Source organism: Centropristis striata, chromosome 8 (assembly GCF_030273125.1).
Source record: "Centropristis striata isolate RG_2023a ecotype Rhode Island chromosome 8, C.striata_1.0, whole genome shotgun sequence".
NCBI classification, from domain to species: Eukaryota; Metazoa; Chordata; class Actinopteri; order Perciformes; family Serranidae; genus Centropristis; species Centropristis striata.
The window spans coordinates 5,585,080-5,597,975 of NC_081524.1; the positions used below are offsets into that span (position 1 = coordinate 5,585,080).

Consider the following 12,896-nt stretch of genomic DNA (forward strand, 5'->3'; position numbering starts at 1 on the left):
AATCTGCACATTTTTTTTCTCGTTGATTTGCCACTTTAATCTCGTAAACATTTTTCTCAAAATATTATTTTCGCATGTTTTTTTTACACATTCTGGCATTATGTAATATCCTCCAATATTCTCTAGGGTTGAAATTTGGAATTTGCAAGTATTTCAATGAGTGCCCTATTAAGGGTTAAAGGTAAAAGATAAAGTGGTGATGGATGCAAATGATGTGTTATTGTCTATTTAGGGTTGCTGAGACTATAATTAATATAATAATAATAATAATGACTCAACTGACCACGATTTGCAATATAAAAATGAAACATTTTGCAAGAAATCTTGTAATATCCTCCAATAACACTTCAGGGTTGATATTTTCAATTTCCAGGAGTGCCTTATAAAGGGTTAAAAAAAGGATAATAAAAAAGTTCCTATTGATCTCAGCTGGTCACAGCTTAGCTGTTCAGGTACGGAGATTAGAGAGGACGACCAAACAGAGGCGACTGTCAGAGGGTGTCAGAGTGGAGAGCAGAGAGAAGAAAGACTGCAGAAAGAAAAGAGGGATTAGAAGATCTCCTCCATGAGTCCTGACAGCAGATTTTCACAATGCTGGGCCAGCCTTTCAACAACTCCAGTCCAAGGGACAGTTTTCAAGCGGGACAGTTCAAGTGAGTTTTCTTTAGTGCCTCTTTTTCAACAAAAAAAAGGAGTCTTCTCCAGCTGTCCTGGTGCTTCCAGGTGTTGTTTACACATCATGATCGAGGATGGGAAACACACAGAATCGGGAGCCTTTATGGCACCAAAACACATCTTTAATTAGAGATTTTTAGACTTTTTTTTTTCCAAAGTGTTCATATTATATTCTTTGGAAACAAATATTATATTTGCTGCCATGGTATAATTTCAATTTGATTCCAGTGTGGTGCCAGTGTGTTTTACAGTGGAATAATGTTGTTGTTGTTGTTGTTTTTTTAAATGTAAAAAATACTATTTTGGCTGATATATAAATTTACGGTGTTTCATCGTTACTGAAACTGTATTAACCCATTTATCATTTAACGGTCTTTTACTGTCATGGTTTAGCAGTTTTTCACCATAAAATCTACAGACATTTTTTTACAGTCTGCACATTCTTCCTGGTTTAATAAAAAGGTTAAAAAAATCTTCTCCAGAGCAACATAAGGAGTCATCTGGTACAGCTGTGCATATTGTAAAAAAAAACAAACAAAAAAACAAAGACCACAAAGTGAGTTAGAGACAAATTAACCAGTTCAAGCTTTGAGGTATGCATGGGGAATGTTGGGGCTCTCGTTACCACTTAACCACTGACGACTTATTAGATAAAGCCAGAAAAACAACTTCTGATCATTTTCAGTAAACATGGGATGCCAGCAGTCTCCCAGACATACTGTACATCACATGAAGTAAGAGGCCTGATGTGAGGCCTTCTGCCATGAGTCACAACACATATGTTATCTACACTGTAAAAAATATTTGTAGAAATAACAAAACACTGTCAAATTACATCAGAAATAGGGCCGTATCACCGTAGTAGACACTTTTAATTACAATTACAACGATTACAAAGAATAGCACAAAACTTTTACTTTTTTCTGTCATAAACTCGAAGAAACGCACAGTTTTGCTGTAATCAAACAGGTTTACATTTACATTTAGTCATTTAGCAGACGCTTTTATCCAAAGCGACTTACAGGAAGAGTAAAAGCAAACAATCAAGGTATAGTGCAATAAGAGCTATTAGTGCATCAATAAGTGCTAGTGACAATTCTATGAGGAGTATAATTATCATGTGGAGCTAGGAGAGAAGATGCTCTCTGAAGAGATGGGTCTTCAGGAGTTTTTTTAAAGGTAGAGAGGGACGCCCCTGCTCAAAGAGTTTCAGAAGGGGCTTGAACCAAGAACCTTTGGGTTGCAAACCCAACAATATTACCACTAGACCACAGTGGAGGTTATTTTTTTACAGAGTAGGCCCACATTATGTCATTGAGAACATGGCTGTCTGAAGACACTCCAGTCTACTGGTCAAGATTCCCACCAACAGGGTGGAGCCCGTCTCTCCTCCTGCTTGACGCTGAGCCAAAACAAGCCGACCTCCCTCCACGAAGCCCCCTGTCAGCAGGAAGGAAGCTTTCTGTTGTCAGAAGGAGCACAGGTCACATTGTGTGTCCTTCTATTTCCAGAAACAGACCAACATGTCAATACACAATGCTCTGGCCTGGAGGTCCAAACTTTGTACCATTTCTTGACGTCTTGCAAGGAAAACTTCACATTGGCCGATTTCCAACATGAGTTGAACTGAGACGTTTGTTCTCCAGACTGGAGCAGACATGACAACAATGGCCTTGGACTGCAGGATCAGATGCTTGTAATTGCACGTATAAAGCAGTAACTAAGCCAGAGTGTGAGCTGGACTCTTTATCCACTGCACTTTGGCCCCCTGAGCTGAGCCTCATTAAAATTTTCTTGATTTCCCAAACCCTTTTTAAGCAAAACCGGAACCTGTTTTGGAGCACCTTAAAAGGTCAAAACATTGCTTCAACATGTGTTTGAGATGTCGCAATAATCAGTGTGTGGACTAGCTCTCCTTTTACTTTCTATGCTGCTTTTGTTCTGTACCTACCTGCACCCACTTGGAGTCTGATGTGCAGGCATAAATGTATATTAATTTAAAATATTAAAAAAAGTTAATGCAAGTAAATGAGAGGTATTATTGTATTATCCCCATTACAAAAACAAGTTAAATCCTTGATTGTTTCCCTTTTTATACCTTGATTGTTTCCTTTTTTTACCTTGATTGTTTCCCTTTTTTTAACCTTGATTGTTTCCCTTTTTATCTTGATCGTTTCCCTTTTTCCCTTGATCTTTTCCCTTTTTACCTTGATTTTTTCCATTTTTCCCTTGATTTTTTCCCTATTTTTCCCTTGATTGTTTCCCTTTTTATACCTTGATTGTTTCCCTTTCTTTAGGTTGCTTTGGATAAGAGCGTCTGCTAAATGACTAAATGACTAAATGTAAATCCTGGTTTGTTGGTGTATGTACTTGACTGCAGTGAAAGTTCGAGCAATCTCAGGTCATTTGAAGACAATTAGTTTGTTAAATTTATGGACCAAGTAATCTTTACTAATCCAAACTGCATTTTAATCAAGTGCAATGGCAAGAACACTGCAGAAAAAATGATATGCATTCTGGTAAAAAAAAAAAAAAAAAAAAGTCAGAATTCTCACTTTAAACTCAAATATTTTTCCTTGTGTGGCCCTAATCCTCTTCCGTTATTGATGCATCTCTGCACCAGTAGAGAAAACGAGCATTCCTGCACCTGCATACAACAACTCCTCAGTGCATTTTGAAAACATCCTCTCTGGTAGAGCAGCATAAGAGGAGATAGACAGGAAGGGATGCCAGGCTGCCTATGACCGCATCATGTTAGTAGTGAGCTAAACATAACATACGGAGGGGGATGGGATGCTCAGATTACCTCATATAGCGAAAATTTTGTTGTTATAACCCTGATGCTGAGCAATGCAATGCGAAAAAACAGCATTTGACATTTATTTTCTTAAGACCCAGACAGCGACAGTCAGCAAGTGATCATGCCGGTGTTGTGTTTTCATCAACATGCATAAAATCCTGCAAATAAATCACCTTTTATTGTCACTTAGATTAAAATCTGGTGTGAGGGTTTAGGTGTTAATCTTGTGGACAACAACAAGGTGGCGTTAGCTTTATGATTTAAGGACTGTCTGCATCCGCACCCTAATGGATTATTCATAATTCATCAGACAAATGCATTGCCGACCACACTCTCTATTGCTTTACCTTAACTGCAACAGTGTTGCCCAACCTCTAAATAAGACAGGTAACAAAGTTAACACTTGCAAGACAGCGGTTTAAATCATTTTTGTTGCAACGCGACAAAGGACATGAATGACAAAGCACTCATGCATTAAAAAAACAAGACAGATTTAAGTCTAAGGTGCTGTGAGAAACGGTAGATAAGACTTACATGTTGCTGCTGGTAGAGTATTTTCCTCCATTTCGGCGGCAATATAGTCGCTTTCTGCTCTTTTGTTCATTCAAACATGCGACTTTCGGCTCTTCCTCTCATTCCTCAGGCAGAATGGGGGGAAACTTGGTGGAGTCACTCCAGTTGCACCCAAATGTCCGGATCGAAACCGGGCAGGAACAACCTCCGGAGAGTGTCCGGATAGACCAAAGATAGGACAAAAACAACAAAAAAACACACAAAAAACAGCCAGTTCCCGCCTGTTGGTGGCTGCTGCTGCTGCTCCTCACAGAAGTTACATAAAAAGGTGTCGGAGGGAATTTGGGAGAAAGAAAGAAAGCAGCAGAGGAGGAGGAGGAGTGGAGAAGTTTCTCACTCTCCGACCGACACACCACAGCTGATGCTGCGCTCGTGCGGATGGTCTCGCTGGCCTCCTGATTGGACCGTACCATTATCAACAGGGGGGTCGGCAGAAAACTACAGTATTTATCCTTAAATACAACCTAGATTAAAATTATTAAAGATAAACACAGTAACTACCATGTCTTAATATATCTTTAGTATTCTCTTATTACAGACTTTTATTACATGAACTAGGCAATTTTTTACATGTGAAAAAAACGCCTCCCCTTTTCCTTCCCGATTGGTTTCAACCACCCACAAAACTACAATGCTCTCACAGCCTGTTCACAGTTCACTCAGCATAAATCTTTCACTGGAAAACATGCTAAATGGAACTTTTTCATTCATTTTTTACCAGAATGCAAATCATATTTTCAGCAATGTTCTTGTCATTGCACTCTTTCACATATGATGCAGTATGAACTAGCAAAGATTACTAGGACCATAAATTTAACAAACCATTGTCTTCAAGTTACCTGAGATTGCTAAACTTCACTGCAGTCAAGTACATACACCAACAAACCATGATTTGCATTTACATTCAGTCATTTAGCACACGCTCTTATCCAAGCGACTTACAGAAAAAAGGGAAACAATCAAGGTATAAAAAGGGAAACAATCAAGGTATAAAAAGGGAAACAATCAAGGTATAAAAAGGGAAACAATCAAGGTACAAAAAGGGAAACAATCAAGGTTTGAAAAGGGAAAACATCAAGGGGGAAATGGAAACAATCAAGGGGAAAAAAGGGAAACAATCAAGTTATAAAAACGGAAACAATCCAGGTACAAAAAGGGAAACAATCAAGGGGAAAAAAAGGAAACAATCAAGGTATATAAAAGGGAAACAATCAAGGGGAAAAATGGAAACAATCAAGGTATAAAAAGGGAAACAATCAAGGGAAAAAAGGGAAACAATCAAGGTAAAAAAGGAAACAATCAAGATAAAAAGGGAAACAATCAAGATAAAAAGGGAAACAATCAAGGTAGAAAAAGGGAAACAATCAAGGTAGAAAAAGGGAAATAATCAAGGTAGAAAAAGGGAAACAATCAAGGTATATAAAAGGGAAACAATCAAGGTAAAAAGGGAAACAATCAAGGATTTAACTTGTTTTTGTAATGGGGATAATACAATAAGACCTCTCATTTACTTTGCATTAACTTTTTTTAGTATTTTTAATTAATATACATGTATGCCTGCAGATCAGACTCCACGTGGGTGCAGGTAGGTAGAGAACAAAAGCAGCATAGAAAGTAAAAAGAGACAAGTCCACACACTGATTATTGCGACATCTCAAACACATGTTGAAGCAATGTTTTGACCTTTTGGTGCTCTAAAACAGGTTTCAGGGATTGCTTAAAATGGTTTGGGAGCATGTTGCCTCTTCCATTCATTCACATAGTTACAGAAACAAGAAAAAAAGTAGCGTAAAATCTTTGTAGGCACTTTAAAGAGGAAATCCAATGTTTTCCTGCTTCTACAATAGTGATGTAAGATAATTTACTACAGGGACTCTCTACTACGTGCATTTTAAGTGGGTATGTCAACAGCTTTCACTGTCTACAACTTACACTTGCACACTTGCCGCTTGTACTGTTAATGATTTGTAAATGCATGTAATTTCAGAGCAAAGAGAACACTAGATTTTCTTGTCAGCCGGGTTTTTGTTTTCGATGATGGATGTTTGATGTGTGAGACTAGTTACTCCACCCAAGATAGAGCTACTGCAGAGTCATACATTTCTGCTCTCTTTAAATCTGAGTCAACACAGCCACGTTCAAAACATAAAACTTAAGAAGGATCTTAGTTTTTTTATTTTATTTATTATTTTTATTTGATAGGGACAATGCAGTTAACATAGATTTTCAACTCCTGTCCCTAATTGGGCTTTTACAACTAATTCTTCACTAATATTGTGTCTTTTTTTAGTCATATTGTGTGTTTTTGTGTCTTTTTTGGTCATTTTTGTGTCTGTTGTGTCTTTTTTTGTCATTTTGTCTCTTTTTTTGTCATTTTGTGTCTTCTGTGTATTTTTTGGTCATTTTGTGTCTTTTTTAGTCATTTTGTGTCTTTTTCTGTCTTTCTTTTGGTCATTTTTGTGTCTTTTTTTCTAGTCATTTTGTGTCTTTTTGTGTCTTTTTTCTAGTCATTTTGTGTCTTTTCTAGTCATTTTTGTGTCTTAATTTGCCGTCATGAAGAAGTTGTGCTCCGGCGCTTTCGTGGACTCCAGAGGGTTAAGATCCTCACAGATCTATACAACAATAAGGAGAAGAGAGAAAAGGAAAAAAGGAAGAAAAAAAAAACAATCTTACATACCAATACAAGGTAACTACTCAAACAAATATATACAACAATAATACAAAGGATAAAAAGAAAAACATTGCAACCCAATCCAAAATAACTACTTAAACTAAAACACTTTATGAATGGGTACAGCTCTGGTTTGCTTTAAGCCAACATTACATAACTTAAGTTACGTTTTAAGGATTGCAGAGTGTCTTCTCGTCTACCACCTGTGGATCTCCCAGAGCATCTGCCGAGGCGGGGGCTGGGCCAGGGGCCGATCGGCACGCTTGAGAGGGGACACCCCGTCAAAAGGAGCTAGTGGGGCTCTTTTGTGCAGCTGTTGAGTCTCGTTCACCCAAACCCCCAAGAGCCACCTGTCACTGCAACTGGAAAGTGGGGGATGTTGAAGGAGGTGGGGGGTTGGGTGTGCTGTTGGTAGGTTTTTAAAAAAAGTCTACTCTTACTTCCTATCATATCGTCACACTGTTAAAATAATCGCCTAAGTCATTTTTTGTCAAAATTGTTTGTTTTTTTTGCTTAAATCATTTGTGACTTAACCCTTTATCGGGCGAAGAACCGTATATGGTAACTTCAGTGGAAATCAAACTGTGTCCCCATGGCTCTCTGTTTGGTCGTAGAACCACATGGATTTCTTCCAGTTAATCAGCAAAGATCAGACTACGTTACTAGATTAAAGTGCCAAATCTGCGCAAAAAAAGTCACAGATTTACGAGAAAAAGAGGAATTAAGTCTCGTATATTTGCCACTCTAATCTCGTAAACTATTTTACCGTTAATTTGAGGTTTTTTGGTCACAAATTTGTAACTTTTTTTACCGTTAATTTGAGATTTTTTTTTTGTCACAAATTTGAGAATTTTTTCTCAAAATATTACCCCCCTCCCCCAAGTCCGTATGTTTGTTTTTTTACACATTCTGGCGGTATGTAATATCCTCCAATATTCTCTAGGGTTGAAATTTGAGTGCCCTATTAAGGGTTAAGCAAGATATGGTAACACTTTATTTTGAAGGTGTCTGCATAAGCGTGACATGAGCGTGTCATAAACATGACATGGGATGTGTCATGAACATTAATGAGACTTTGAAGTAACATTAATGCTCATGATACTTGTCATGTCATGTTTATGACAGGCTTGTGTGACTCTTATGTAGACACCTTCAAAATAAAGTGTTACCATATCTTGCTTAAGTCCCAAAGGCATGTTCAAAAATTGCCTAAGTCATTTATTTCTCTTAAGTTACATAATTAACACACAGTGTTATTATGCCAACAGCCATCCTTTGTTACATCCTTTTTGAGTGAAATGATCAATAAATGTCATATGTTTCCTGCAAAACTTGAAAAAATGAGTTAGGCGATTATTTTAACAGGGTGACGATATTCCTAATGGTCCTTGATGAATTCACACCATGACTCAAGGAAATGGTTTCGTCAAAGATCCCATTCAAGGACTCTCTGTAATTGAATCACAGATAAGTATGGTTTTTCGTTTACTTTACAGGGTTAATTTCCACTCCTTTCAAGCCACGCGAAGATTAAAAGGAGAGAAGGAAGTGTCATCAATGGCTCATCCAGGACTCAAGAATACACAAGATTTGCAGAAAATAGAAACCCTTTTTCTTTCTCACACCACCTTTGTTTCTAATTACCAAATGAATAACCTAGACAGATTATTTATCCTTTCCCTTTGGAGTTTGGGGCTATTTTGTTGGTTTTGGACTCCTTTTCATTCTGCCTGTATAAACCACTTCAAATCTTTACCATGATGTGTTGGTATCATTGTTTTCAGCACAACCTCACCTATATGACCTGATTTTTTTTTCCAATTTGACTTACTTGATCAACATTTTGAACTCAAAAAACACACAAAAAAAATTGCAAAAAATACACTTAAAACACATAAAAAACACAAAAAACACAAAAAACTAACATTTTTTACAAAAACACACACAAAAAACACATAAAAACAACACAAAAACACACACAAAACACAAAAACACACAAAGAAATTACACATAAACAAATTAATAAATAAATAAAAAGACAAAATAACATTAAGAAAGTAGAATAAGGATTAAGAAAATAAATACAATAAAAAAACAACAGCACACATGCAACACCAGTCAGTAGCAAAAAAAAAAAAAAAAATACATTAAATCAGTCCGGAATATCAACAAAACTCATCATTATTTATAAACCGTTTATAGGCCATTTAGAATGGAAAATAAATAATTTATTAATGTTGAACTATCATTTATGAGTGGCAAATAGATGGTATATTAATGTAAGTTGATAGTTACTTTACCATTAACAAACAATTAAATTATAATTATTAGTTTATTAATAGTTTGCACTCATTTTAACATTTTTAACACCATATTAAGTATGTTAATACTTTTGAAATGATTCATATACCTTTAAGAAATTGGTTGAAAACATTTAAAGATTAAATATGTATAGCACTTTGTTAATGGTTAATACTTGGTTTATAAACCATCTATAAAAATCACTTAGTTCACTTTGTTTCCTGTTATGGAATTTGCATTTAAAATATAATGGAAAATTGGCAAAATACAGCAGATTAGCTCTATCTTTCAAGTGCTCTGCAGATGCATGTTTCAGATCTTGAGTGCTGCCTCTTCAGCCGACGTATTGAAAACCCTTAAATCCTTTCATCCTTTCATTCTCATCTCTACATGCAGCTCTTGAGCCAACACATGCACACACTTGCACATGGACACCTGTGCACACATGCACACAAAAAGGATTTCTGAATCAATAGCATATGCCACGCTAATGTCGCTAAGCTTGCTGTCTCTTTTATACAGGGATAAGAAATATTGGTTTTAAGTATTTTGGAGAAATAAGAGTGAGAGTAGGTTAGTATTTCTATAAAAGAAAACTATAAAATAACCTCCTAACATTGTATGAGGCCCAGAAAAACCTATTTACTATCTGTAAGATATAAAAAATGCAACACATTTGCAGACTGAAATTTAACGCAACATTTATTTTTAATGTCAACATGGTTTATTTATTTTATTTCTGAGTAGGCAAACTGATCTAACACAGAGTACCCACTTGCTACAGTTTAACTTATGAACTGTAACCTGAAAACTGAGTGAATTTAACGTTATTAAGAGTGGACAAATGCACAATTTTTAATGCATAACATTTCCCAACCAACATGTATATTTTAAACAGGTTTCTGAGTTTCCTTATACTTTATATTTGGCCAGAAAGCAGGTGGCCTTGGCTTTTTGCGACAGTGTAACGAATAAACCATGACGAATCAACCCTGCACACTAGACAGTAGACCAGGTGTTTAAGCCTGATAGGAAAATTAAAGGGCTCTGGATAAAAGCATACCTCAAAGTCAGGAGGCATGTGTCCATTTATCACACATCACTGTACCATGCTGGGCTAATGAGCCATGCAAAGTAAGGTGCATGCAAGTAGGACAAAATAGCACAGTTGCTCCTGATTATCTGCAGCCTAGATGTGCTGAAATGTTGCGTGTCTTTCTGCAAACTGCAACGGTGACTGAAGACTCACATTCTAGTGCCTTCATCTGTCTTTCTACTCTCACATCCCTCTCTCCATTTATTGCTTTGAATTCATGGCAAGTTGTGACCTGTGGACCTGTGGCAGCCCCGTTTGTGTGACCTCACTGCACACAGGAAGTGGAGGACCCCCCCTCCTCCTCTATCCATCCCTCGGTGCTCAAGAAAGGAGTCGATTTTGGAGCTGCAGCTGCACTCCTCACTTAACACACAGAGACCCAGATACACACACACACACACACACACATCTAATTAAACTGCCACTGATCACCGTAAGCAATTCATGCCTTGAAAAAAGCCAGTTAACAGAGAAGACTGGGAATAAGAGAGTAAACAATAATCATTACTACTAAGAGGACCTGATTGCATCAGTAAATACATGTCCCCAAAACAGAGGGAACCAAGCAGAGAGATTAGAAAACAGAGGAAACAAACCTCAAAGGAAAAGGAAGAGGGATCCAGCAATAGACTCTGTGGAACAACTGATAGCTCAGACGAACAGAAAGCTGCCTCTGAGGGCTTATCTGTGTAAAGATAGTGTTCTCAACTCAACTCAAACTTTATTTATAAAGCACATTTAAAACAACAGGGGTTGACCAAAGTGCTGTGCTTCTTGGCTAAGTATTTAGCTAAGTAGCTTGCTAAGCTAGGTACTTAGCTAACTTCTTGGCTAAGTATTTAGCTGCGTAGCTTGCTAAGCTAACTACTTAGCTAACTTCTTGGCTAAGTAGTTAGGTTAGCAAGCTACTTAGCCAAGAAGATAGCTATGTAATAATACAAAAACGTTTTATCTTCATAAAGTATGAGAGGCAAAATGGGAATAATGACATGTTGTTATCAAAAACAAGATATTTAAAGAATACTTGGAATATTTAATCATAAATTAAGTTTATATCAAAAGATAGAGGACAGAAACACACAGCAAGCATTAAATAACATGGGAAATGAATGTGGGTCATTTTAGACCCATGTTGTGCATTAGAAGGGGTGTTAATATGTTGTGCATCAAAGGTTTAAACCACAAATGCAGCCATTAAACTATAACCTCGGCCACATCTTTACCCACCACAGCCAGGAGGAGCAGCTGCAAATGTGCTCACAGCCAGAAGTTTTATAAGCTCGGAGCTCAGCCTTTTAAAAGTAATGAGGATTTTAAAAGAAATTCTGACCCTGAACCTTCTGGGGCTCTGCACAGAGTAGCTCATTTTAGAAAGTATTTATAAAAGCAAATTATGAAAGCAACTCCCAAAATGTATAGCTGTTTCTGCACCTACCAAAAACATTTTTGCACCATCACTTTTGCAAAAGAAAGCGCTCTTTCTGCATCTATTCCAAGGAACATGGTCATCAGCAGCACCGCCAGCAAGTCTAGAGGTCAGCGTCTGTGAATGGCAAGGGTAACCCTCAGCCTGGTAATGAAACAACAATAGCAGGAATGTTCAGAATGTCCCCAGAGAACATAGACCCAGCCTATGTTATAGACTACTGAATACACTATCTCTGCCTTTAGCAAATGGTGCCACTGAAGCAGGAGGAGTGGTGTTGCATTAGGGAAGGGTGGATACAAAGCTAATTAGCTATGATGGATTTACTGCTGAAATATGTTTGTTTGCACTTTTAGCACACTGTAAAAAACAACCTGTTGTTTTTACGGTAAAAAACGGCAGCTGTGATTGTTTAGCGTAATAAATACGGTGCAACATTTTCTAATATTACGGTAAAATGATATTAGCACTGTTGATTTCAAGATTGCCATTTTATTCCATATTTTACCATTAAAAATTAAATTAAATTAAATTAAATTAAAAATCAAAACGTTTTTCCATCAAAAGAAACACTGTTCTGCCATATAATTGACCAGATAATACTTGCATGCATAAATAAAAGATTTCACCATTAAATATTACAGTATATTTTTGTTAGAGATATGGTGTTTAGTGCATTTAACAGTGAGAAAAAGTATTTTTACAAAAAATAAATGCAAAAATTACAGGGATGTCTTTTATATATATATATATATATTACAGTACATTTTTGTTACAAACATGGTGGCAACGTATTTTACAGTGAAGTAATGTATTAAAAAAATACTGTAAAAAAATACGGTTTTGCTGATACATACATTTATAGTATTTCATTGTTACTGAAACTGAATTAACCAAATTATCATTTAACGATCTTTTGCCGTCATGGTTTAGCAGTTTTTCACCGTAAAATCTATAGACTTTTTTTTTTACAGTGCAGAGTCGGTTTTGCACGTAACATTTCAATGACGTCATCAGTGGACGTTGGGTTACTTGTGCAGTTGCGAGCTCAGTTTGCTATCCGCTTTTAGAAAGCAACACTATTTTAGTCACCACACCAGTGCCTCGACTCAGGGAGGTCAAAGGTCACCTGCACCTGCAGGGGGCTGTAGATTAAAATAATTTATGATCTTTATTGTCTTTTGTTTCCTGTAGTGTGATTTAATCAGACACTACATCACATGTCACACTGGAAAAATGTGTGTGTGAGCGGTCGGGAGAGACAGAGTGTGGGAGCGTTCCCTGTTACTTTGTGTTTCTCTCTAGGGTGCTGGGAGAAAAAGAGCAGTGTTTAGTCTGAATCATATGAATCCAG

The 12,896-nt window shown here is 36.9% G+C and overlaps 1 protein-coding gene across 5 annotated transcripts in view; it reads right to left on the reverse strand.

The window, feature by feature from the left end:
* The window catches only part of map7d1a (MAP7 domain containing 1a), a 76,365-nt gene extending 71,863 nt beyond the window's left edge, over window positions 1–4,502 (reverse strand). For 2 of the 5 annotated variants that reach the window (XM_059338552.1, XM_059338553.1), the window contains exon 1: window positions 4,010–4,502. In XM_059338552.1, the coding sequence (XP_059194535.1) occupies window positions 4,010–4,079 (70 nt within the window). In that variant the 5' untranslated portion in view covers window positions 4,080–4,502. The remainder of the gene's footprint in view (window positions 1–4,009) is intronic. The other 3 variants (XM_059338555.1, XM_059338554.1, XM_059338551.1) reach the window with 2 other exon arrangements.
* Window positions 4,503–12,896: the final 8,394 nt, after the last annotated feature.